Raw genomic sequence first — 26,977 nt, forward strand, 5'->3', positions numbered from 1 at the left:
GTGTTGCACCGACCTGTGAACTATTCTCAACTCGTCCCCCTACACTGTCCCAAAATCATCCATGTGCCATCTATGTGACAGATTTCTAATATGGAAATAGCATTCTTAATCCTTAGAGGTTTTCAAAGTAACAACATCAGTGTGGTTACATCCTTGGATGTGTGTGATAGCAGATCAAAAGAGAAAGACCCATTGCATCTAAGACAATGTTGACCTGCATTGATGGCATTAGCACATGCACAGGAGAGATGGGGTCATGGGAGAGAGAGAAGATTGGCCTTGCACTTTGTTGCTGTTCTATGAATGGTTTGGAATAGGGATGATTTATACAGAATACCCAGAGTCTGAGGAACTATTCACCTGACTCTGACACGTCCACGCAGTATACCATTTGGAGTTGGACCTGAACTCATAACCTTGTTCTCTGAATCAGAGGATTGTGGTTTCAAGTGCCACTTCAGGACCTGAGTACAAAGACTCTGGCTGACACTCCAGTACAGTTGTGGGCGGCACGGTGGTTAGCACTGCTGCCTCACAGTGCTTGAGAAACGGGTTCAGTTCCCGACTCAGGCGACTGTCTGTGTGGAGTTTGCACGTTCTCCCCGTGGCTGCGTGGGTTTCCTCCGGGTGCTTCGGTTTCCTCCCACAGTCCAAAGATGTGCGGGTCAGGTGAATTGGCCATGCTAAATTGCCCGTAGTTGTTAGGTTAGGGGTATGGGTGGGTTGCGCTTCTGCGGGTCGGTGTGGACTTGTTGGGCCGAAGGGCCTGTTTCCACACTGTAAGTAATCTAATCTACAGTACTGAGGGGTGCAAAAGATTATAGGGAGTCCACGATTTACATTCAACTTCCAAACACTTGTATTTATAAATGTGATCCCACACAGGGGCTTAATTTTAAAGGTCTGATATGCAAACATTTCCTGTACTACAAATGGCTGCTTTACATTGTCCTGTATTGTATTCAACTTGCTCACAAATTGGCTTGTGAATGGACTCAAGAAGGAAACCTGTTCCCATTCTGGGTACTGCCTGTACAGGGATCGGGAGGGTCAAAGCCATGGAGGGATTGGAAAACAAGCTCAGAATCCTCACTTGAGTTTTCCTGGTAAGAGTGGGTTATTCCTCAAGTTTAATTCCTGACACACTGTTAGAACTGTATCTAAGCAAGAGAATTTTCCTGAGTAAATGAAAGCAGAATGGCCAATCAGCAGTAGAAGAGAAGAATCAGCCTTGGGATTTAATGCCATAGAAACTAAGTCTAGTGCAACTGAAATATACTAATTTGTCACTCATGACTGTTAACATTCTTGTTTCTGAGTAAGGAGGTTATGAGTTCAAATAACTCACCAGAGTTAAACTCCGAGGCTGATATTCCAATGCATTACTGAGGAAGTACTGCAAAATCAGAGGTACTATCTTTCAGTTAAACCAAGGCCCAAATTGCGGGCGGCACGGTGGCACAGTGGTTAGCACTGCTGTCTCACAGTGCCTGAGACCTGGGTTCAATTCCCAACTCAGGCGACTGTGTGGAGTTTGCACGTTCTCCCCATGTCTGCGTGGGTTTCCTCTGGGTGGTCCGGTTTCCTCCCACAGTCCAAAGATGTGCGGGTCAGGTGAATTGGCCATGCTAAATTGCCTGTAGTGTTAGGTAAGGGGTAAATGTAGGGGTATGGGTGGGGTGCGCTTCGGCGGGTCGGTGTGGAATTGTTGGGCCGAAGGGCCTGTTTCCACACTGTAAGTAATCTAATCAAATCAAATATCCTCTTACAATAATGTAAAAGATCTCATGATACTACATCATTGAAAGGCAGAGTTATCCTCGACTTCCTGGCCAATGTGGATCACACAATCTGTGTATCAAAGCAGATTATCTGACCATGCTAATATTGCTTTGTTAGATCTGGTGTGTACAAACTGACTTCCACTTTTACTACATTATGACTGTAACTACATTTCTAACCGCTTAAAAGGTTAAATACTTTCTGATGCATTGTGCTGGCTGGTGTTCGTGGGCATTGATATACCAATGCAAGTCTTTCTTTTTTACCAAAACGTATGCATCCTCAAAACTGGATATTATAAACTCATTGTTAGAGGACCTATTGTCCCAACACACAGTGTCATTGAGCAAAATATTAAAGGACTCTTGCTGTAAGATCCTGAGTGTTTCAGTGAATAGGAATGCTGATAAATCAGGACGTTTGAGTTAAGATATGTGAATTTATTGTAATTAGTAAATCTATACAGAAGATTGATAAAACAGATAAACAGAACAATATTTAGGTAAAAACAACGACTGCAGATGCTGGAAACCAGATTCTGGATCAGTGGGCTTTATTCCTGATGAAGGGCTTTTGCCCGAAACTTCGATTTCGCTGCTCGTTGGATGCTGCCTGAACTGCTGTGCTCTTCCAGCACCACTGAGCCAGAACAATATTTAGCTTATATCAAACACTGAATCAACCAAAACAATAAAATATTTGAAAATGATTCAAGATCTTTCCCCAGAACATGAAATAAATCTTGGAAGAGTGTCAGGTGAATATGTCACACTGTTGTTAAATCAAGGTATGGGCTGAGGGAACTCAATTCTGTAGAGACTCAACTGCAAATGTGTTGCTGGTCAAAGCACAGCAGGCCAGGCAGCATCTCAGGAATAGAGAATTCGACGTTTCGAGCATAAGCCCTTCATCAGGAATAAGAGAGAGAGAGCCAAGCAGGCTAAGATAAAAGGTAGGGAGGAGGGACTAGGGGGAGGGGCGATGGAGGTGGGATAGGTGGAAGGAGGCCAAGGTGAGGGTGATAGGCCGGAGTGGGGTGGGGGCGGAGAGGTCAGGAAGAGGATTGCAGATTAGGAGGGCGGTGCTGAGTTAGAGGAAACCGACTGAGACAAGGTGGGGGGAGGGGAGATGAGGAAACTGGAGAAATATGAAGAACAGCAGGGGTCCTTTGCAGGTCTGTGAGAGTGTTGTCCTGAGCTGGGGTAGGGCTGATTGCAGGGAGTGTAAGTGGCGACGCATGGCTGCAAGGGTGGAGCGGAGGATCCGGAGGGAGGTTTGTTGCTGGAGGCTTCGGATTTGTTGTAGGTACAGGTTGTCCTGGTTGGATCCAAATTTTGTTGGTTGGAATGTAGTTCGGAGTCCGTGTGGGATCAGTCGGTTCCGTAGACAGGTGCTGAGGAAGGAGATGTGGCTGTGGTAACGAGTCTGTTTGAGAACGTGGCTGAAGAGTTTCTGTGCAGAGGAGATGACCTGGGGGGTGCAGTGAGAGAGGGACTCACTGAAATCCTTGTAGAGGGAGGAAGAGAGCTTCTTCAAGGAAGGCATCCTTGTAAGAGGATTCGCAGTAGGTTAAAATCTTCGAGTAAAAAATGAGGTCTGCAGATGCTGGAGATCACAGCTGCAAATGTGTTGCTGGTCAAAGCACAGCAGGCCAGGCAGCATCTCAGGAATAGAGAATTCGACGTTTCGAGCATAAGCCCTTCATCAGGAATAAGAGAGAGAGAGCCAAGCAGGCTAAGATAAAAGGTAGGGAGGAGGGACTAGGGGGAGGGGCGATGGAGGTGGGATAGGACCTTACACAGGATAATAGTTCTCCCAGACAGGAGAGTACAAAACATTTTCTATGATGTGATAGTATAAACTTCAAAACTTTAATAATTGTATACAGGTTGAAAGAAGCAGTGATAACTCTGTCTGGAATAAATTGTTAAGGGACAAGGACAGACTGTTATACAGGGATTGAAAGTGATTAAGCTGTGTCTAGGAGAAGAAGTCAAAACTACATGAACAAAATTGTTTTAACAACTGATTGATAACTGGCTGCCTTATGCCACAAGGACAAATGATTGTCCCACAGAAGAAATTAAGGAGTTAACCACTGGAAAATTGTGTCTTCAAACAGTCAATGCTCATGGTGATGTCAGTGAACACTTTTTCACAAAAATGGGGACTGGAAATCTGAAACTGTCTCCCCTCAAAAATCTAATAAACATGGAGATCAATTGAAAATGTCAAAACTGAGATTGATAAGTTTATTGTTAGGCAAGAGGATTAAGCTACGGAGACAAGGCAATAGACAGAATTAACATACTGATCAGCTATGATCAAATTGAATAGTGTATTGAGTCCAAAAGATGCTTTCAATTCCTATATTCTTTAAATTCCTCTTGATTGCTCTATCCACTGTCGTCTTCAACAACGATTGGTCAGTGGCATCATCTCCTAGCATCAGCTAAGCTTCTGATCCCACTCTCTCCATCACAAAAATCACCTTCTTCCCTCTTTGTAGCATCACCCTCAGACTTAAAAGTTCTCAGACACAACTACAAATTGCTCCATGGCCACACATCCTCTTTAACTCTGTCACCTCTTGCCCCATCTCCCTCCAAGACTTCTGTACTCCTCCAATTCAGGTCTTTTGCACATCCATGCCACATTTCTTTAACTTATCCATTGATGGCTGTGCCTTCAGCAATCCGGGATCATGCTCATGAATTCCCTCCTTAAATCTTTCTGCATCTTTCTCGCTTCCCAATTTACACCATTGTTACATCCCACCTCTGTGACAGTGCATTTCATCATCCTCTCTCTGTCTCATTACATGTCCCTCAATTGAGGATGATGTAAACTCAGGGTCACAGGTTTCTGCATGTATCTTCTTATCACTGATCAGTTGATTCTCAACTTAGGGCACTTGGGGCAGGATGTCTCCCAGGATAGTGGGATCCAGAGAGTAGGATTTCCTTCTCTTTCTTCTCTTGTCTGATCATTAAGGCAATGGGAGTCAAAGTTTGATGGACAAACTATTCTGAATATTTGATAGTGAGCTCCTCCCAGTTATTAAGGTCATGATTCAAAGAGAGCCTCAGAGTGTCTTAGCACCGTTTCTCTGACCTCATCTGGAATGCTGGCCATTTGAGAGAACAAATGCCCGAATGGGGCAAACAGATTTTCATCCAAACAGCAACCGTGGCCATTCTATCAAAGTTAATTTTGAAGAATTTTGTCTGTAATGTTTGTGGTATTGGCTATATGTAGGACATTAACAATTGAGTCAGGATGATGCAGCAGTGATACTGACATAGGGATATCTCCAGTGCCCTAGTGAGCCAACGTTACACACTCCAATACTCTGCAGTACTAAAGTACAATAAAATCAGCTGCTTTCTACACTGAAATTGTTGTTTACTTACACAGTTCGTTTTCTGTGTTTTTATTATTTCTTTCGATGAGAGCATTATTAGGAAAGCCAACATTTAAGGCCCATCTCCCAGTTATAGTGAGCCACTCATTATCCTTGCAATTCAAAGTACTGCAGTTAAACCCTCAGTGCTGTCATTTTTAGAGTCTGAACTGACAAAACTAATCCACTGTTGGATCTCCTTGTCAAAGGCAGTCTTTTGTGTTGAAAAATGTGGGGCTGGAAAAGCACATCAGGTGAGGCAGCATCCGAGGGACAGGAGAGTCGGCATTTTGGGCATAAGCACTTCATCATGAATATGGGGGCAGAAGGGGGCTGAGAGACAAATAAGAGGGTGGGGTTGTGTTAAAGTACAGATTTGAAATGGCCCAGGGAATCCCTTGTGGACTCAGACCTGTAAAGCCTCTCTCTTGGTTCGTCCCGGAGATCATACTCTTTGGAAGTCTGGAATAAAAACCTCTTACAGACTGTTTAGTTTAATTTTAATCATCCCCTTTATTCACCAATAGCATCACTATTACAACATAACACTGATACCTACAAGCTACACTAACTAGGTTCTAATAACCTAGGAGAGTCGGGTATCAGCTCTTCAAGTGCTCCAGCAGGCTACTCCAATGTACTGATATAAAATAGCTTCCTCGATACAAAAGTTTACAAAATCCTTGCATGTTCTTAATTAGACAGATAACAGTGAAAGACAATCATTCGTAAGAAAGAAAAGTTAATTGCCAAGTCTGTGGACGCTTGACTGATCACTCCTACAGACCTTGAGCTATCCATCAGGTGGGAAAAAGAAATCCAGCCGAGTTAAGCGTCTGCTGGCGAGATAAGTTCCTGTAAAGAAGTACCAGTCTAAATCAAGTGGGAGATGTCATAAGGTAACTTTGCACAGCTCGCATGTCTGATATCATTGTTTTACGAAATGGCTTCTAAGCAAGGAGGGCAAACGTTTGACCTTAAAATGGCTTCCTGACAGATTGTGTCAGAATCTCGTCAATGTTAGGTTGACAGTGGGGCAGTCTGTAAAGTCTGTAGAGTGGTCTGTAAGAACAGCAAGTAAGTTAAGGCTTCATCAATATTACCTTTTACAGAGATTGTATTTAATAACTGGTAATGACTATTCAATATCATCAAAGTCCCAAAATACAATTAAACTCAATCCATAGCAGATAAGCACTAAGAGTTCATTTTCTACTGGCTTCAACAGCCTCAGCACTAAAATGGTCTCTCTCTCTCTCGTTTTCTTTTGAACTCTCAAGTCAGGGTTTTGGAACAGCAAAGATTTTTTTCTCTCTCCATGTCTGCCCCACTTGCAAGGGGTAATAAGAATCGGTTATAATTGGCAGCATCTGACCGTTAATTACAAAGTTTTTGATAATACCAAGTTTTGTTTCAGGATCAGAATCAAACACTGTCATTAGTTTCATTGATGCTATATGGTTGAAGGGTCTCAAGGCAGAAGATGAGGTGTTCTTCCTCCAGTTATCAGGTTGCTTGGATTTGGCCCATTTCACATTTTATCCAAACCTGAAGATACTGACCTGGAGGACAACTGTGGACATTGTCTCACCTCTAGTGCTCTGTTCAAATGACAGTTCAACATGTAGAAAGCCAGTCGAATGTTGTGGGATAACAGAATAAAGACACTCCCCTCCCCCCCCACCAACTTCCCAGCTATGGTCACTGATGAGGAATGGGATTCCCCTTCCACAGACCACAGACATTGAGGCTAATTGAAGTACCTCCATTATTACATCAGGAATTGCTCCTCCCCCAAGAATTTGTGCTGGTCGATCAGAAACTGAAGCCTTTCTATCACTGAGTATTTGATTGTCTTCTTGGTCAGAGTCAGTGTGACTTGTATCTGACACTGCACTGAAAGGATACTGAGTTTATATAGGAGCTTCTATATACTGATGTCTTTTCATGATGTTTGGAGATCTCATTAAAGATTAAATGAACCTTTTGAAACATTTGGACTGATGGTGGGAGAGGTTTGAGACAGACCTTGCTGAAACAGACAGTGCTTTGGAACGTCAGCTTCCCTATGTGACCACAGCACAGTAAACAACACAGACAGCTCTCTGTGCAACAGAAGCAAGTAACCCAAATCCAGCTCCATGTTGGGACATCAGTGTCTGGTGAGAGAGGAGTAGGTGGTGAAACAATCCTGACACACATCATACTGGAAGGATTTACCCCTAGTGGATTCTCTGAAGTTCAACAACATTGTGAAGCCTTTATCACAGAACTCCCACTACATTAGGGTTGTGTGAGGACCAGGAGACTTACACAGAATTTGTCATACACCTCACATTGAAATGTTTTTACTTCTGTATGGCTCCACTCACATATTTGAAGACTTCAGGTAAACATTATCACACACTTGTAAATCATACATTTGAAGGGATTCCTTCCTGTCAGAATTTTCTGATGGACCAGGAGTTTCGAAAGGTTGGCAAAGGTTTCATCATGTATCTCATCCATAGCTCATACAGGACCAGCTTCTCTCCAAGGTGATCCTGCAGCGTTTCATTGGGCCTGAGGGTTTGCAAAGTCTTCATTGCACAGCGCGCTTCTGAACAGCTCTTCTGCAGTGTGGAGGCATCAGTGCACATTAGCAGGATTGTTGTGTTTTAGGCTCATTCATTTCTCACACTTCAAAGGCTATTCTTGTTTGAATAAGGGTGTGAACCAGTCTGACACCAGCACAAAACCCTTATTACACACTCCACACATGAATGGTTTTCCTGTATGTTCAGATGTACGATGACTGCAAAAATGATTTCTTTCTAACATTGCATGCGAATAGTTTTGATTGTGCATGATTGTCTTGGTGCAGGCTAAAATAAAGTGATTGTGTGAATGATTTGTCACACAGTTCATGCATGGAAGGCTTCTCTCCAGTGTGAATGTGTTTGTGTTGCCTGAGTGTCGATGGCCGTCTGAAGGCTCGGCCACACACCTCACACTTGAAGGGCTTCTCCCCCGTGTGAATCCTTTGATGCATCAGGAGGTCAGAAGATTGGGTGAAAGCTTTCTCACAAAGCTCACACTTAAAGGGTTTCTCCCCTGTGTGAAACCTCTGGTGTGTCAGGAGCCTTGTAGATGTGGCAAAAGCTTTGTCACAAACCTCACACTTGAAGGGTTTCTCCCCAGTGTGGACTGTCTGATGGACCAGGAGGTTTGATGACTGTGTAAAGGCCTTGTCACACACTTTGCATATGAATAGTTTCTCCCCTGTGTGAATGTGTTGATGTGCATGAAGGATTGATGACTGTGAAAATGATTTGTCACACACCTCACAAGTGAATGGTTTTTCCCCTGTGTGAATGCGTTGGTGAACATGGAGGTGAGATGACTTTGAGAATGATCTGTCACACACCTTGCATGTGAATGGCTTCTCCCCAGTGTGGATACGTTGGTGGCTACAAAGGTTCGAAAAATGTGTGAATGTTTTATCACACACCTCACAGTTGAATGGTTTCTCTCCTTTATGAATGCGTTGGTGTGTGTGAAGAGCCGATGACTGCGAGAATAATTTGTCACAGATTTCACACATGAATGGTTTCTCCCCTGTGTGAATCCGTTGGTGTACATGGAGATTCCATGATCGTGAGAATGATTTGTTGCACACTTCACATGTGAATGGTTTCCCTTCCATTCTCTACAACAGTTGCACCTTGTAGAATCAGAGACAGTACAATCCTTTGGAGTTCTCCTCACACATCTCACACTCGAACAGTCTCTCACCTGTAGGAATTAGTCAATGGTACATGGAGCCACTCACACTTCTTCTCAACCTAACACAGACCCACAGGCAAACCTTTCCAAAGATTGGTTATAGTAGAAGGTTCCACACCACTGACCAGTTTCACATCTGATGATATGTCAAAGCTCAATTGGTTTCCAGATGATGGTTTCACTACCCAACGTTCTGTAGATTGAGGAATGCTGTGAAGGACTGGATCTTTGCTCACAGTTGTGCAGTTGTTCCTTGGGTGATGGTCAGGATCTATCTGTGATGTCTATCTTCTCTGTATTCTCTGGTGTAGTAAGGTGCAATCGTTCTGTAAAACAGGAAAGGGAAACATGATTTCCTCCAATTCCCTATTCTTCTTTGCTGCAGGACTGTTCCACAGTGAGTATCAGTCTGCAATTCCCCTGTGTGGGGGAATCAGATACAAGTCTTTCCTTTTTCTGTACTTGACTGTCACATCCTCCGTTTTCAGCAGGGACACTGTATATTGACCAAGAGCAGACAATGTAGCTAATTTCTTTCCTCCATCGAGATCCCCATCTTCCTAACACCATGAGGGCAATGGAAAAGACAGTTGGGTGGAGTGTAAAACAGGCTATCGATTCACCCTGTGTTCTAGTCGAGCTGACGAAGGACAGTTTTATCTTTAAGTATGCATTTAATATTTTAAAAACTGAAGAGAAATATTAAAAATATAATGCAAAATTTGAAATTTCTCACCTAATCATGCAAAATTATTTGTGGAAAACACATCGAGCAGAAGGTTTTAGAAGCTGAGGAAAATACTGCTTCAAATGTAGGAAAATCAACATTTCAGGCAAAAGCACTCCATCCTGCCTGATCTGCTGTACATAGAACATAGAACATAGAAAATACAGCGCAGTACAGGCCCTTCGGCCCTCAATGTTGCGCCGACCGAATCCTACCTAACCTACACTAGCCCAATAACTTCCAAATGCCTATCCAATGCCCGCTTAAATGACCATAAAGAGGGAGAGTTCACCACTGCTACTGGCAGGGCATTCCATGAACTCACAACCCGCTGTGTAAAGAATCTACCCCTAACATCTGTCCTATACCTTCCACCCCTTAATTTAAAGCTGTGTCCCCTTGTAACAGCTGACTCCATTAGCGGTAAAAGGTTCTCAGTGTCTACCCTATCTAAACCCCTAATCATCTTGTACACCTCTATCAAATCTCCCCTAAACCTTCTTTTCTCCAATGAGAACAGCCCCAAGTGCCTCAGTCTTTCCTCATACGATTTTCCTACCATACCAGGCAACATCCTGGTAAACCTCCTCTGCACTCGTTCCAATGCCTCCACATCCTTCCTATAGTATGGCGACCAAAACTGCACACAATACTCCAGATGAGGCCGCACCAGAGTCTTATACAACTGCAACATGACCTCAGGACTCCGGAACTCAATTCCTCTGCCAATAAAGCCCAGTACACCATATGCCTTTCTCACAGCACTATTTACCTGGGTGGCAACTTTCAGAGATCTGTGTACATGGACACCAAGATCCCTCTGCTCATCCACACTACCAAGTAGCCTACCATTAGCCCAGTAATCCATCTTCTTGTTACTCCTACCAAAGTGAATGACTTCACACTTAGCTACATTGAATTCCATTTGCCACCTTTCTGCCCAGCTTTGCAACTTGTCTATATCCCGCTGTAACCTGCCACATCCTTCCTCACTATCCACAACTCCACCGACTTTTGTGTCATCTGCAAACTTACTCACCCAGCTTTCAAGCCCCTCCTCTAGATCATTTATAAAGATAACAAAAAGCAATGGTCCCAAAACAGATCCTTGAGGTACACCACTAGTAACTGCACTCCAAGATGAACCGATACCATCAACTACTACCCTCTGTCTCCTTCCAGCCAGCCAATTTCTAATCCAAACCTCTAATGCACCCTCAATGCCATACCTCCGTAGTTTTTGCATTAGCCTACCATGGGGTACCTTATCGAACGCCTTACTAAAATCCATATACACATCTACTGCTTTACCCTCGTCCACCTCCTTAGTCACCTGCTCAAAGAACTCAATAAGGTTTGTGAGGCACGACCTGCCCTTCACAAAACCATGCTGACTATCCTTGATCACGTTATTCCTATCCAGATGTTCATAAATCTTATCCCTTACAATTCTCTCTAAGACTTTGCCCACCACAGAAGTCAGACTCACTGGCCTATAGTTACTCGGGCTATCCCTACTCCCCTTCTTGAACAAGGGGACCACATTCGCCATCCTCCAGTCTTCTGGTACTATTCCCGTTGACAATGACAACATAAAAATCAAGGCCAATGGCTCTGCTATCTCCTCCCTAGCTTCCCAGAGGATCCTAGGATAAATGCCATCAGGCCCAGGAGACTTATCTATTTTCATCCTTTCCAGTATTCCCAAAACCTCTTCCCTACATACTTCAATGCCATCCATTCTAATCACTTGTGACTCAATATTCACACCAGCAACAGTGTCCTGTTCCTGAGTGAATACTGACGAAAAGTATTGATTTAGTGTCTCTCCAATCTCCTCCGCCTCCACGCACAACTTCCCACTACTATCCTTGACTGGACCGATACCTACCCTAGTCATCCTTTTATTCCTGACATACCTATAGAAAGCCTTTGGATTTTCCCTAATCCTACCAGCTAAGGACTTTTCATGTCCCCTTCTCGCTGCTCTTAGCTCTCTCTTTAGATCCTTTTCCAGCACCACTCCAATCTTGACTCTGATCTCCAGCATCTGCAGTACTCACTTTACCCTGCTTCAAATGTAGCTGACTGAAGGATGAGATACACTGCACTTACTCAGACTGCACATCTTAAATTTGGCTATCAGTCACAGCACTGGGCAAAACTATCAAACCCAAGTCCAAGAGAATGGACAAGCCCTGCAGGCAATATCTATACAGAAGGCATTAACAGACATTGCTGTGGTGTTGGATCACCAATCCAGTGATTGAGAATTCAAATCCAACCACAGAAAGTTACAGACATATAATTAGAGACAGAAATAGACCACTCATCCCACTGGTCCAGTTTGGTGTTTATGTTCCACTTGAGTCTCCTCTCACCCATTCTTATCTCACCCTATCAGGATCTCCTCTGGCTCTTGTGGTCCAGTAAGACATGACTGCTATTCATGTCAAATATTTGAATTGATTGTGACAGATGCCAATCAGAAAGCTCACCCACTCTGACCATTCTATCTCTTCCTCTGCACCGAAATGGTGATTTCACATCACACAGGAGAATAACCAATTCCAACACACAGAGAGAACAATAGGAAACCAGTAAGAATCCTCAGACACTCTGCATCCTCCAGATAATAATATCTCGGCTTCTCATATTTAAGAATGGGCCTGAAAATCAGAGGGAAATGCTTCCAATAAACACATTCAATATCCAACACACAGTTCCAGTCAAACAGTTCAGCACAAAGCACTGAGTAAACAGCTCTCTCAGTTGGATCTTCTCACACATTTCCACCCCTGATTGCCCACAGGATAGTCAGACTGCCTGAAGATTGGTGTGGATATTATGGGATACAACTTGTATAAAAGCTGCTCATTCACTCACCATCTCCTCATTTGGTTTTCAGTCCCTATAGGAAGTGAACCAGCTCTGGAAGAGGAAGTCATGATTTGACAGTGCCAGTGTTGGACTAGGTGTACAAAGTTAAAAATGACACAATACCAGGTTATAGGCCAACACGTTTATTTGGAAGCACTAGCTTTCGGTGTTCTGCTCCTTCATCAGGTGGTTGTGGAGTATAAGATCGGAGGACACAAAATTTATTGCAAAAGTTCAGAGTGTGATGTAACTGAAATTATATATTGAAAAAGACCTGGGTTTGTTAAGTCTCTCATTGTTTAGAATGGGCATGTTGGTTTTAGTTCTTTCATATGTAAATCCCAGAACTTTCTTAAAGTTACATTCTCAAGTGAACTTTAACAATAGGTGCCATGTTAGCCCAGATAATGCACTGAAGGTGTCAGGTGCTTTGTGTGAGGATATCTGTGCCCCAATATTCAGACAGATTTGAATCTAAAAAATAGATTTTCAGATTCTTACATGAATTCATGCAGTTTTTCAGCAAAACAAAATGTAATTCTGTAATTACAAATTCACCCCACAAACTTATATGTGTCCGTGTGCATGTGGGTATGTGTGTGCAGGTGTGGTATGACTGCCTGTGAGACAGGGTGTGTATGTGTATGACTGTGTATGACTGTAAAGGGGTATAAGTCTATGAGAGGGTGCGTGTTTGAGTGCATGTGTGAGTGGATGAAAGAGAGCGTTTGTATGAGAGAGGGTCTGTGTGAGTGTATGGGTCTGTAGGAGTGTGTGTGGGTCTGTGTGTGTGTTTGTAGTGTAGTGGGATCACCTGCAATGTGACATGACCAAAGGTCCCAGTTGAGGCCATCATCATGGGTACCAAAAGTGGCTATCAGCCTCTGCTCAGCCACTTTGCGTTGTTAAGTAAAAACAATGACTGCAGTCATTTGGCTCCTGGGAAGTTCTGGACAACGAAGGGTACCCTGTCGGTTGCAGCTTGTGTCTGTCTCCTGAGGAGGTCATTACAGTTTCTTGCTGTGGTATGTTGGAACTGGTGGTTGATGAGTTGATCATCATACCTCTTTCTTATGAGGGCATCCTCGAGCACTTTCAAGTGCCTGTCACGTTCCTCCTCATCTGAACAGATCCTGTGTATGTGTAGGGCTTATCCGTAGGGGATGATTGTTTTAATATGCTTCAGGTGGAAGCTGGAGCACCCTGAGGTTATCCATGGGTTTGCGGTAGAGTGAGCTGCTGAGGTGTCCAACCTTGATGGAGATGCATGTGTCCAAGAATGAGACAGATAGTAGACAGTAGTCCATGGTGAATTTGATGGTGGGATGAAACTCGTTGCCACCAGGACAGAACCCCACTGATCCTCACCTACCACCCCACCAACCTCCATATACATCGTATCATCCGTTGTCATTTCCGCCACCTCCAAACGGACCCCACCACCAGGGATAGATTTCCCTCCCTTCCCCTATCAGCATTCCAAAAAGACCACTCCCTCCATGACTCCCTCGTCAGGTCCACACCCCCCACCAACCCAACCTCCACTCTCGGCACCTTCCCCTGCAACCGCAAGAAATGCAAAACTTGCGCCCACACCTCCCTCCTTACTTCCCTCCAAGGCCCCAAGGGATCCTTCCATATCAGCCACAAATTCACCTGCATCTCCACACACATCATTTACTGCATTCGCTGCACCCGATGTGGCCTCTTCTATATTGGGGAGACAGGCCGCCTACTTGCGGAATGTTTCAGAGAACAACTCTGGGACACCTGGACCAACCAATCCAACTACCCCGTGGCTCAACACTTCAACTCCCCCTCCCACATGCAGGTCCTTGGACTCCTCCATCGCCCGACCATAGCAACACGACGGCTGGAGGAAGAGCGCCTCATCTTCCGCCTAGGAACCCTCCAACCACAAGGGATGAACTCAGACTTCTCCAGTTTCCTCATTTCCCCTCCCCCCACCTTGTCTCAGTCCCAACCCTCGAACTCAGCACCACCTTCCTAACCTGCAATCTTCTTCCTGACCTCTCCGCCCCCACCCCACACCGGCCTATCACCCTCACCTTAACCTCCTTCCACCTATCGCATTTCCAACACCCCTCCCCCAAGTCCCTCCTCCCTACCTTTTATCTTAGCCCGATTGGCACACTTTCCTCATTCCTGAAGAAGGGCTCATGCCCGAAATGTCGATTCTCCTGCTCCTTGGATGCTGCCTGACCTGCTGCGCTTTTCCAGCAACACATTTTCAGCTCTGATCTCCAGCATCTGCAGTCCTCACTTTCTCCTAGATAATTTCAGTTACACCACACTGTAACTTTTGCTATAAATTCTGTGTCCTACGATCTTATACTCCGCAACCACCTGATGAAGTAGCAGCACTGTGAAAGTTTGTGTTTCCAAATAAACTGTCGGACTATAACCTGGTGTTGCATGATTTTTAACTTTGGAAGAGGAAGAGGAGACAATGGCAGACTGGGTGGACTCTCTGATTGACATCTCTCATAGTCAATCCAAATATTTCTGGAGCAACATGAGTTTCCTGAAGCTTGGAAACTGACCAGTGAAATAGAGGTGACTGAACAACATACCAGTGGGGATTTAAACTTTTCGTTGTCCCATCTGAACAAAACCTCACTTATTGCAGCTGCTGTCTCAGTCTCCCAGTAAATGGTAGAGATTTCTAATGCGGGAATAGCATTCTTCATCCTCTGAGCTTTTCAAACTGACAACATCAGTGCAGCATGTGTATCTTTGAATTTGTTTAACAGAAGATCAGGAGTGGAAGACTCACAGCATCCAAGGCAGTGATAACTTCCAGTGATGGGATTGGCACATGTCCAAGAGGGAGGTGTACGATGAGTGACCCTATTCTTGGAGTTTAACATGTACCCGGGAAGTGACTGTGACTCTGATAATAGGCTCTCTGACTTGGGGTGTGGTCCGTCACTCCACACTGTACAGACCATTTTGTCGGCTTCTCACCCCTTGCTATGCCACTCTCCTTGCCTAATCAGGGGATGTAATACTATCCTGCAGTATTGGAGCTTAAGAAAATATGTTGCCCATTTTTTCAAATATACATCTACATTCTTTTCCTAAGTATAATAATTTGACTCCTTAAATGAGTGCTTAGTGAAATATCCCATGTTGACCAAGACAAAGAAAAGGGGCCTGATTACAGCCTCTGTGACTAATGCTCAGTTAGTACTGAGATAAAACATTCACTGTTGGGGTTCATTTGAACCACACGTCAACAGTCAACTATGTTGACTGCTCTTTCCTCACCCCACAGTACTACCCCAATCCCCAACCCCACATACACATTTCAGCACTATATTTCTAAAATGAAATTAATATTTTAAAATATTAGTGTGCTGCTGCTTCACTATTGATTATAAAATTAAAATTTCTCCAACTTTTCTCTGCAAGTTTTCCTCCCTGTTACATTACATTTACTCGCACCAAGTTCCGCTGAACCATTAGCACTGTATTTAGTGAAGTTATGTTATCTCCAGGCCCAACAACACTTTCATTTAAAATTCTCATGCTCATTTTCTCATCTGTGCACAACTGACCACCGTCACATCTCTGGGCCTCCTGTAGCCCACAACTTTCTGAAAACTCTTCACAGTCCCATTCTCAACCCCATGGTGGCCCTATTTTAACCCCATGTTGAGTCCACATAGTTTAAAAGTTTAATTTCATATCTAGGAAAACCACCGCCCCCAACTCTGGTAAACGAATACTATGAGCAACTCTGACTACTTAGCACGACCATTCCCACCTCATCAGATTCCACTTTGAAAATATAAAGTTGAGATTAATCTAATGATGAAAAGATTTCGAGCCTAAACCCTACAATTTTTTCACAACTGTCATGTACAGTAGTTAAGGTCCTTTCTCATGTCCAAAAACAGAGGTCCCTTTCTAGAGATTGCTCCAGAGCTGATCTGGACAGTGATTACAAATGGCCGTACCAATGACCTGTTTAACACACTGCACTGAGACAATAACGTATTCAAGTTAGAATTGATGATAACTACAATAGTGTCAATGAGACTATTACACATCACAATCCATAGTACCTCATTGTCAGCCAATGCTGTAAGCAGCACTGGGTACCCGAGTCAGTCCAATTTGAAAAAAAATCAAATGAGGAATTACATTCATTGATATTCTTTCTGAACTTACAGCTTGCTTTAAATCAACCATAATTATTAGCATCCACTTTATCTAGACTGCCAAACTTAAACTGAATTCTGCACACATATCTGGAAGCTCAAGACAATAACTCTGCTTTTAAGGCTAACCCCTTCAATGTGCTTTATAATCCTGGTCAATCTTCAGACTCTGAGGCTGCTTCAGACTCAAATTGATTGCTTTGCAGCCATTCATTAGGAAATCATTTTCCTTTGGTTGAGACCCGAATGATTGTGAATGGGGTGGAACCTTACCCTGTGGCCACAGGACGTACAAAACGTGTCCCTACACCTCCCCCCAACCTCTATCCAAGGCCCCAGAGAATCATTCCAAGTAAGGCAGAGAGTCACATGCATTTCCTCCAACCTGATTTATTGCATTCGTTGCTCCTGATATGTTCTCCGCTACATCGGACATACCAAGCGCAAACTTGGGAACCGGTTCAGGAAACATTTATGGTCCATATGCTCCAATCAATCCCACCTTCAGGTTGTCATCCATTTCAACTCCCCTTCACACTATGACATGTCCATGCTGGCCCTCCTCCACCATCAATATAAGGCCACACGCAAACTGGAGGAACAACATCTCATCTTCCACCTCAGGAGCTTACAACCATACGGTCTTAACATAGAATTCACCAGCTTCCAAATTTCCCCATGACCCCTAGCTCATCCCAGTCCCAGCCCTCCCTCTCCAACTGTGTCCCCTCAACTTGGCCTTACCTGTCCATCTTCCTTACCTATCTTATATACTCCACCCTTCCCAGAGACCAATCACAGCTACCTCCTACCTGCATCCACCTATTGCCATCCCACTCCCTCTCTCTATTTATTTTGTAGCCCGTTCCCCTACCCCAGTCCTGATGAGAGGTTCTGACCTGAAACATGGACTCCCTTTCTGCTCTAATGCTGCTTGACCTGCTGTGCTTTTTCCAGCTGCACTCTTTATCCACTCAAATAGTTAAAAATCACACAACACCAGGTTATAGTCCAACAGGTTTATTTAGAAGTAATAGCTTTCCGAGCACTGTTCCTTCATCAGGTGACACTCAAACAGTTAATGTTTCCAATGCCAGAACCAAACTGGGTCCAGCACTACAATGGAAGTGGATAGGGACCTGATGTGGGACGTTTAGACTGTCTGTGACAAAAACCAAATGGTTGGAGGAAGTGACGTATTTTCTCTCCAGAGTGTTGGGCCCAAATTCAAAGTTGGTCATCAAAATGGTCTCTTGCACTTGTACACGTAAGCCTGGTACTGTCAGTTACTGGCAACAGACATCCCTAACCCAGAATGAATCTGCATGTGTGGTCAACAACATCTCAGTCTGGGTTTAATAACATCACATCAGCCATCATGCAAACTGGCCCGACTGAAGCTGAGCTTGTGAGGGTGGAGGTCTGACAGGAGTGGGGGCGAAGGTCGTGAACGTTGGTCCGAAGTTCAGCAGTTCTGATGAACAGCCACAATACTCGAAATATTAACTTTCATTTCCTCCTACAAATTCTGCCAGACCTGCTGAGTTTCTCCACCAATTTCTGTTTTCATTCAGCAATGCAGTTGGACAGTTCCTCATAGTGGACAAGGGAGAGACAGCAGCTCTAGGTTTAATTTGGACAAGGATGAGGAAGCCCCAAAAGCACTGCGTATCTGCCATCTCTTTATTTAGTGCCCAAGGGGTTTCCCTCTCTTCACTGAATGCCCGAGAACTGGATATTAGATTACTCTGCCGGTTGTTTGCAATGCTGTGACACTGACAGATGCAGTTTCAATGCTCGTCTGCCCTTTGTACCAGTTGAAAAGGCATTCCTACAATATAGCCTCTTGTTCCAGGACCTTCACCCCATATCCCTGCTCCTAGAACACAATTACCTTCATGTCAGTGATACAGGAGAGTCTGAATGAGTGAAACAGTCTTGATTCTGATCCAGGTGAACCAGACACTTTGGGTACAGTTGAGACTGAATTTGATTCTTTAACTAATCTGTGCTGTATCTTTTCTGAGAGTGTTCGATGGACAAGGTAAATGTGGAGAAGTTATTCCATCCTGTTGGTAGATTTCTGATTTGTTCCACACCTCACTCTTATATTACAAACTCTAAGATGCAACCTGAACCAGTCAGGTAGAGAAAATGGTCAATGTTCACGACTCTTTCTTAAAAGTTTATTGTAACATTGAGCACATTTTTAAGGTGAGAGGAGAAAGATTTTAAAAAGACATAAGGAGCAAAGTTTCACAGAGGGTGGTTCGGACATGCAATGAACTTCCTGAGAAAATCGTGGATGTGCCTACAATTACAACGTTAAAAAAACATTTGGATATAAGAATCTGAATAGGAAGGGTTTGGAGGGATATGAGCCAGGATCAGGCAGATGGGACTAGTTTAGCTTGGGATTATGTTCGGCATGGACTGGTTAGACCAAAGAGTTTGTTTCCATGCTGTATGTTTCTGTCTCAATTCATAAAGTTATAAACATCGGATACCTGCTCCCCTTCTGAGTTAAATCATTATCACACTTACAAACTTTGTAACTGGAACGTCTGAGCCTCAGTTTTGCTGTTAACTGTTGAGTTGCTACTTCCGAGAATTTGCTGTTTCGGTTCCTGCTGTTCCTTTAGCTTCGTTGTCCTGTTTGAGTTCATCCAATCCTCTTATCAAAGTGATTTTCTGAGCAGTTCTATGCGGCGCAGTGTTGTTACTGCCATCTGCTTTCATTGTTGTCTGATTCTGCTCTTACTGCTCTTTGCTACTGCTACCATCTGCTCCTATGATCATTCTTCATGCTAAACACACATTTCATAAAACTATCAAAAACATAACATCCTTGACAATGTCACCACAAACACCTCTGTGTCATCGCACACATTGTAACAATCTCACATCCCGATTCATGACCAGTCCATTAACATAAAGAGTTGGCTTCAATGAGGAAGATCCTGTTTATTAGATCAGGTGGGTTTCACATTCATCAGAAAGTTCCCTCTAATGAGCATTTCCAAGGAATGTAGAGCACATTTCGAGTGGTGCCTCCATGCAGCTCGTTACCTTACTATTATTTACAATTTCATGGAGTGGTCACAAGAATTCAGTAATCGAGTCAAATAATCAAATTGGATAGACACTCATTCATCATCCTCCTTTAATGTTGATTGAAAAAGTCATTCATTGTGTCTCGGTCAGGTTTCCAAGCTCCTGGAAGGATGATTTTCAATGCTTTCTGAAAATTGTTCATTACGAGCAGTATGTTTACTTCCTGAGCATCTTTTCTACTTTTAATTTGAATGTGTTCTAGCTGAAAGGCCAACTTAAATGTGGTGATTTTATTCATTCAAGTTCTTATTGCAATGGATTTTAAATGTGTTGAGGTTTTCTATCTCTATCATCATTTCAGACAGTAATTTCCAGATGTTCACCACAGTCTGAGTGGAAGAATTACTCCACGACTTCCCTCTAATCCTTCCACCAATTCTGTAACTCTTTGCTCCTTGCATATTGACTGCTCTACTCAGGGAAATAAGCCTGAAACAATCCCAGCAGCTACCTTTGCCAATAGCCAGCCTGGGCAAACTTCCATAATACGCCCCCTGCATGAGCCTTGAACTCTCAAGTTTCTCACATAACCCCTCCAATGCCTTTTCTAAGCTTAGTTTGACCATGAAACCCACCTCCTGAGCCATGCTCTCCAGTGCGCTTGTCTTCTGTACATGTGCTGATCTCACCACTTCACATCATCACTTCCTTGGATGCTGTGTGTCTTCCTCTTCTGATCTGCGGATCCACATCCAACACTGATGCTGTCAGTTTGAAACCTTCCGAGGATAAAGAATACTGTTGCTATACCGAAATCTCTGTCAAACATTAACTAGAGGAATTGGGAGAGCAGCTGCAATAAGTGAAGTTTTATTCAAAGTTAAATTCTCCAGGGCTGACTTCCAGGACTGATAGTTATTGTTCAATTGGTAAAAATTAGATCTGCCTCATCAGCTGCCTGCTGTGAAGGAGCAATATCTCTGATTGCAACAATAGGTCTAGTCATGCACTCTGACTGTGTACAATCAAGGTGACAATTTCTCTGTATGACTCCCAGTTTGGCAAATGAGCTGACTTTTGTTGAATGTTTGTACTGTGACAGGCTTGCCCATTCTCAGCTCTGGATTTATTAACAGTATTATCAAAATGAAATGTGGCTTTCTGTCATTTCAGTTTGATCTTGGCATTCATTGCTGTTACTAGATCTGGCCTTGGTCACTCTTCAGACATTGAAAGTGTAGTTTACTATTGTATGACATTAGTAACTCCAACGATTCCACTACCTGTGTTTCTCATTTCTAAGATTGCCTTATACACATCTGCACTGGATCTGGATAATATTATGATGATTCCATTGGCAAATAGCAGGAATAGACCACATAAACAGTCAAACCTGCTCCACTGCTCTATAGAATCATGACTAATCTTGGGTTTCAGATTCACTTTCCCATTCATTCCCCAACTCGTTTGATGCCCAAAGACTAAAGTTCTGTCTATATGAGCCTTAAGCGTATTCACAACACAGCATCCACAACTTCTGAGGTAGAATATTCCAAAGGTTCACAATCTTTTTTGTGAAGTAATTTCTCCTCATCTCAGTCCTAACTAATTAGTCCCTGTGATCACAGGACCTAACCTAATAAACCTTTGATGCACTATCTCCAGTGCAAATGTATCTTTTCTTAAATGATCGAAACTGCACACTTCCTCCAGATGTGATTTCAACAAAACCTTGTGCGACTGGAGAAGGATTTCTTTATTCCTGTTTTACAACTCCCCTTATTATGAAGGCCAACTGGTTACTTACTCTGCTAATTGCTTATTATACTTGCACATTGGTTTCTTTGTTAGAGCAAACCCAATTCCCTTCGAAAATCACCTTTGAAAAATATCCATTTCTCTAATGTTGTGATCTAAATGAATAATTTCACAATTCCTCATACTAATTGTTTTAATTGATTCATGGAATATGGGTCCCACTAGCTGGCCCAGCATTTATTCCTCATCCCTAGCTGTTTTTGAGAAGGTGATAGTGAGCTGACTTCTTGAACTGTTACAATCCATGTGCTGTTGGTGGACCCACAATGGTACTAGGGAGGAGGTTCCATGTTTTTGACTGAATAACAGTGAAAGAATGCTGATATATTTCCAAGTCCAGGTGGTGAGTGATTTGGAAGAAGAATTTGCTAGTAGTGGTATTCCCATGTGTCTGTTGCTCTTGTCCTTTTAGATGAAGTTGGTTGTGGGTTTGGTAGGTGTTTTCCACGAAGCCTTAATGAATTTCTGCAGTTCATCCTGTGAACAGTACACACTGAGTATCAGTGATGAAAGGAATGGACATTTGTGGATCAAGTGGGCTGCTTTGACCCGGATGGTATCAAGCTGCACACATCCAAGCAAGGGGGGAGTATTCAATCATAGTGCTGACTTGTACCTGGTCGATGGTGAACAAGTATCTTTCATCTTGTTGTCCACACACTAAACTGTCTGTATCGCTTTGCAGCCTCTGTGTGTCCTCCTCACAGTTAGGTTAATATTTAAGGACAAATACATCAATTGCAACAGTTATACATTATTTGTGGGTGAAACAACACAACAGGATAAATGGTCCCACCATGGCTAACAAGTGAAATTTAGGATGGTATTAGATCTAAAAAGGAGCCATATAAATTTACTGGAAAACATAGCAAGGACTGGGAGCAGTTTAGAATTCAGCAAAGGAGGATCAAGAGGTTGATTAAGCAGGGGAAAATAAGCATATAAAAAATAAAAAGGTGACCACAGATAAACACAGGCCGTTTATAAGTGGAAACACGAGAACTGATAACAGATAACAAGGAAATGGCAGATCAACTGAACAATTGCTCTAATTTTGTCTTTACAGAAGAAATGTGAGGGAGCAAGGGTCTACTAGGAAGATGGAACTGAAGAAATTAGTACTAGTAAAAAAGAAGAAAGTGGAGGAAAAATTAATGAACTGAAAAGTGATGAATCCCCACTGCCTGATAATTTACATGTCAGGGAACTAAAGGAGATGGCCATGGAAATAGTGCATACATTGAATGTCATCTTTTAAAGTTCTGTAGATTCTGGATCAGTCTTAGCAGATTAGAGGGTAGCAAATGTAACCTCATTGTTTCAAAAAACAAAAGAGGGAGGGAGAAAAGTTGGAATTACAGACTGTTGACCTAACATTAGCAGTATTAGTGGAGTCTATCATAAGGATGTGATAACAGGACAATTAGACCCAACTCTATTCCATGAAGTCAATATGGATTTATGAAAAGGAATCATATTTAACACTATAAAAACAAGGTAAGTTTTTTGAGAAAACATCCATTAGAACAGATGAGTGACAACTGGTGAATATGATGTATTGGGATATTCAAAAGCTCTCAAGTCTCCACATAAGAAGATAGCGTGCAAAAATCAACATTGATGAGATTGTTAGTAAAGTACTGGCATGAACTGAGGATTGATTAGCAGTCAGAAAATAGCTTGATTAAATGGATCATTTTTTGATTAGAAGGAAGTGATCAATGCTTGACCCTAACTATCCACAATATATAATCAATGATACGGATGAGAAAATCAAATGTAATATTTCTTCATTTGCTGACAACATAAAACAAGTTGGATTGGAAATGTGAGAAGGATATAAAGAAGCTTCAGGGCAATTTAGAAAAATTGAGTGAGTGGATTAGTGCTTTGTTGCAACATAACTTTGGATAGTCTGAAGTTGTCTACTTCAGTAAGAAAAATGAAATGATAGAATATTATCTCAATGGGGATAGATTGCAAAATGTTGATGTACAAACGGATCTGGGTGTCCTTCTGACACCAGTATCTGAAAGCAGGTTTCACTCCCACCAAACAACTAGTGATGACATCACCAGTGCTGAGGGATTATGATGTAACAATGGAGTCACCCTGCAGTGTGATGTCAGTGAAACAGGACTTGGAGTAACCCCCTTGCCGTGAGGACAACCCGTTGTGTTTGTATCCAGAGGGTTTACACAAACTGAACAACAAAGTATGAACTTTGAGAACGAGAGCGTAAATATTGTCTTTGATGATGAGGATTTCAATCGGTACCTGTTTGGGAGAAAAAATGTGATGGTCAAGTCTGACTACAAGATAATTCACATCAACACGAGTGTGTTGAGGGACCAGGAAGTACACTCACCGTACAAATGATTTGTCATGCACCTCACACCTGAACGATCTCTCTTGGATGAATAGGAAGAATACTTCAGGAGATTAGGGAATGGGTGACAAACATAAACAGTGTATCTGAAGGTAACCTCCCTTGTGTGATTCCTCTCATATCTCAGGAGAATTAGAATTGCCACAAAAGCTTTATCACAAGCCACACATGTAAAAGATTAATTCCCTGTGAGGCTTCTCTCCTGAGCAGGAGGTTCAATGATAGGAATACTACGTTTCACACTCGTTATATTGGAACAGTTCTGCCGGATGCATTGCTGTGAGCAGAGGTTCAATGGTGACAAAAAAAATTCTCCAACACATCACATATGAACAGTTTGTCCAAGTGAATGCATGGTGTGAGCAGGGAATCCATGTTGCTGAGAAGAATGTGTTACAAATCTTCCTTTTGACTGGTTTCTCTTGTGTGAGTACATCGGTGTGTGCTGAGGGTTGAAGAATTCGAAAACGATTTGTCACACATCTTGCACATAAATGCTTTCTCCCCTGTGTGAATCCTTTGATGGAGCAGAAGGGTCGATGACCTCGAGAATGACTTGTTACACACCTTGCACGTGAATGGTTTCTCCCCAGTATGAGTGCGTTGGTGTCTAAGGAGGTGGGATGAATGAAAGAATGACTTGTCACATACTTCACAGGTAAATCGCTTCTCACCTGTGTGAATCTGTCGGTGTCCACGAAGGGTTGATGATCTAGAGAAAGATTTGTCACACACCTTGCAAGTGAACGGCCTCTCCCCCGTGTGAATACTTCGGTGTGCTTGGAGGGTCGATGACCTAGAGAATGATTTGTCACACACCTCACATTTAAATGGTTTCTCTCCTGTGTGAATGCGTTGGTGGACATGGAGGTTCGACGACTCCGAGAAAGCTTTCCCACATATCTCACATTTGAAAGGTTTCTCCCCTGTGTGAATCCTCTGATGGACTAGGAGATCCGATGAAGCTGAGAATGATTTATCACACACCTCACATGTGAATGGTTTCTCTCCAGTGTGAATGCGTTGGTGTTTACGAAGAGCAGCTGACCACGAGAATGATCTCTCACACACCTCACACTTGAATGGTTTCTCACCTGTGTGAATTCGTTGGTGTCTGCGAAGATGGGATGAGTCAAAGAATGATTTGACACACAACCTACATGTGAATGGTTTCTCTCCAGTGTGAATGCGTTGGTGTAAACGGAGAGTGGATGAATTTGAAAATGATTTGACACACACCTTACATGTGAATGGTTTCTCCCCCGTGTGAATGTATTGGTGCACAAGGAAGGCTGATGACCGCGAGAATGATTTGTTACACACCTTGCATTTGAATGGTTTCTGCCCAGTATGAATACATTGATGATTCACAAGCATCGATGACTGTGTGAAGGCTCCACCACACACCTCACACTTGAAAGGTTTTCTTTCCATGAAGCTGTCCTTGAATTAGCAGTCAGACAACAGAGCACCTTGTGTGTTAGAACTTTGTGAGCCTATAGAGCACTCCTCACACAATTCACAATGGAACAGCCTCTCACTTACAGGAATGAGTCACTGGTTCAAGAAGCTTCCGATGATGCTGCCACTTTAATAAGGTTATTTTGTCCATGAGTTTTTTTCAAGAGAGGTCATAAAGGCAAAGGCGCCGAAATGTCTGAAAATGTCTACTTTAACAATGGCAGGCGAGTATCCGGTTCTCCCATTTCAGATGTTTTTCTAGTTTGGTTTAGTTGTCATCGAGAAGGTGCTGGTGGCTGCTACAGTGCATAAGGGTTCCATGCTTCAGCAGATAGTTCTTGACTGGCTTCTCTCTCTGAAATGTCTCCTGCCTGTAAAAACCTGTGTTGAACTTACTATTTGCCAAGGGGTATGTTTATACAATGTTATGGTAATTAGAACAGCTCCTTAGTTAAGTTGCTGTATTGAGTCAGTTAGGTTTTCCAATAGTTAAGTTATTCTGAATTTTCGTGTTTCAACTGTAGTGTTTAAATAAATTCTGTTTTGCTTAAAGCCGAGTGGTTTGACCAGCTACTTCACACATGGATCTACTTCACATCTGCCTTTAAAATAAGAAAAGGCTAGAGTGTAGGTTACCTCCTTAAAATATGGTTCTGATGGAAGGCTCCACACCACTGACCAATTTCAGATCTGATGATATATCAAAACTCCCCAGACCTGACCACTTTCCAGATGATTTCACTGCCCAACCTTCTCTGCGTTGAGCAATGCTGCAGAGGGACTGGATGTCTTCCCACAATTGTGTAGCTGTTCCTTAGGGGATGTTCAGGATTCATCTGATATTATACGATGCCATCCTTCTGTAAAACAGGAAAAGGAAACATGATTTCTTCCAACTCCTCCTCCTCCTTTGCTGAAGGGACTGAGCCTGAGCGTTTATTATTGTTTCTACTTTCACAGGACATTGGCATCACTGGCTTGGCCAGCATTTGTTGCCCATGGTTAATTGCCCTTGAAAAATTTGTGATGACCTGTCTCCTTGACCCGCTGCACTCCATATGGTGTAGTTACACACACAATACTGTTACTGTGACCCAGCAACATTATAGGTTTGGCAATATAATTCCAAGTCAGGATAGTGTGTGACTTTGGAGGGGAACTTGTTCAAAAGTATCTATTGCCATCACCCTTCACAGGTATGGAAGGATCTGCTGAAGGAGACCAAGTGAGTTCCTGCAGTCCATCTTGCAGATGGAGCGCATTGTTGCCACTCTGCATCAGTAGTGGACAGAATGAATGTTCAAGGTGGTGGAAGGAATGCTCATCAAGCAGGTTGCTTTATTCTAGATAGTGTTGAGTTTCTTGAACATGGTTGGAATTGCACTCGTCCAGGAATAAAGAATACTGTATCACTGCCTTCTAACAGGCATTCGGGAGATAGGAGGTGAGTTACTTGGCACAGAATTCCAGGCCTCTGACCTGCCCTTGTAGCTATGTGGCTATGTGGCTGG

The 26,977-nt window shown here is 43.0% G+C and overlaps 1 protein-coding gene across 1 annotated transcript; it reads right to left on the reverse strand.

The window, feature by feature from the left end:
* Nucleotides 1–5,701: 5,701 nt before the first annotated feature.
* LOC132832867 (zinc finger protein 271-like) lies at nt 5,702–26,321 on the reverse strand. Its single transcript, XM_060851060.1, has 2 exons — nt 24,680–26,321; nt 5,702–8,782 (listed from the first exon to the last, which is right to left on the reverse strand). The coding sequence occupies exons 1-2, from the start codon at nt 25,437–25,439 to the stop codon at nt 7,965–7,967; spliced, it is 1,578 nt and encodes a 525-aa protein (XP_060707043.1). The 5' UTR covers nt 25,440–26,321; the 3' UTR covers nt 5,702–7,964.
* Nucleotides 26,322–26,977: the final 656 nt, after the last annotated feature.

Source organism: Hemiscyllium ocellatum, chromosome 35 (genome assembly GCF_020745735.1).
Source record: "Hemiscyllium ocellatum isolate sHemOce1 chromosome 35, sHemOce1.pat.X.cur, whole genome shotgun sequence".
Classification (NCBI taxonomy): domain Eukaryota; kingdom Metazoa; phylum Chordata; class Chondrichthyes; order Orectolobiformes; family Hemiscylliidae; genus Hemiscyllium; species Hemiscyllium ocellatum.

Bases quoted from the DNA above. Each gene is read 5' to 3' on its own strand.
- LOC132832867 (XM_060851060.1), bottom strand. From the start codon at position 25,439: ATGGAAAGAAAACCTTTCAAGTGTGAGGTGTGTGGTGGAGCCTTCACA. The intron at 8,783-24,679 runs GTGAGAAGCGAT...GGATTCACACAG, and splicing joins ACACCGACAGATTCACACAG to GGGAGAAACCATTCATGTGT.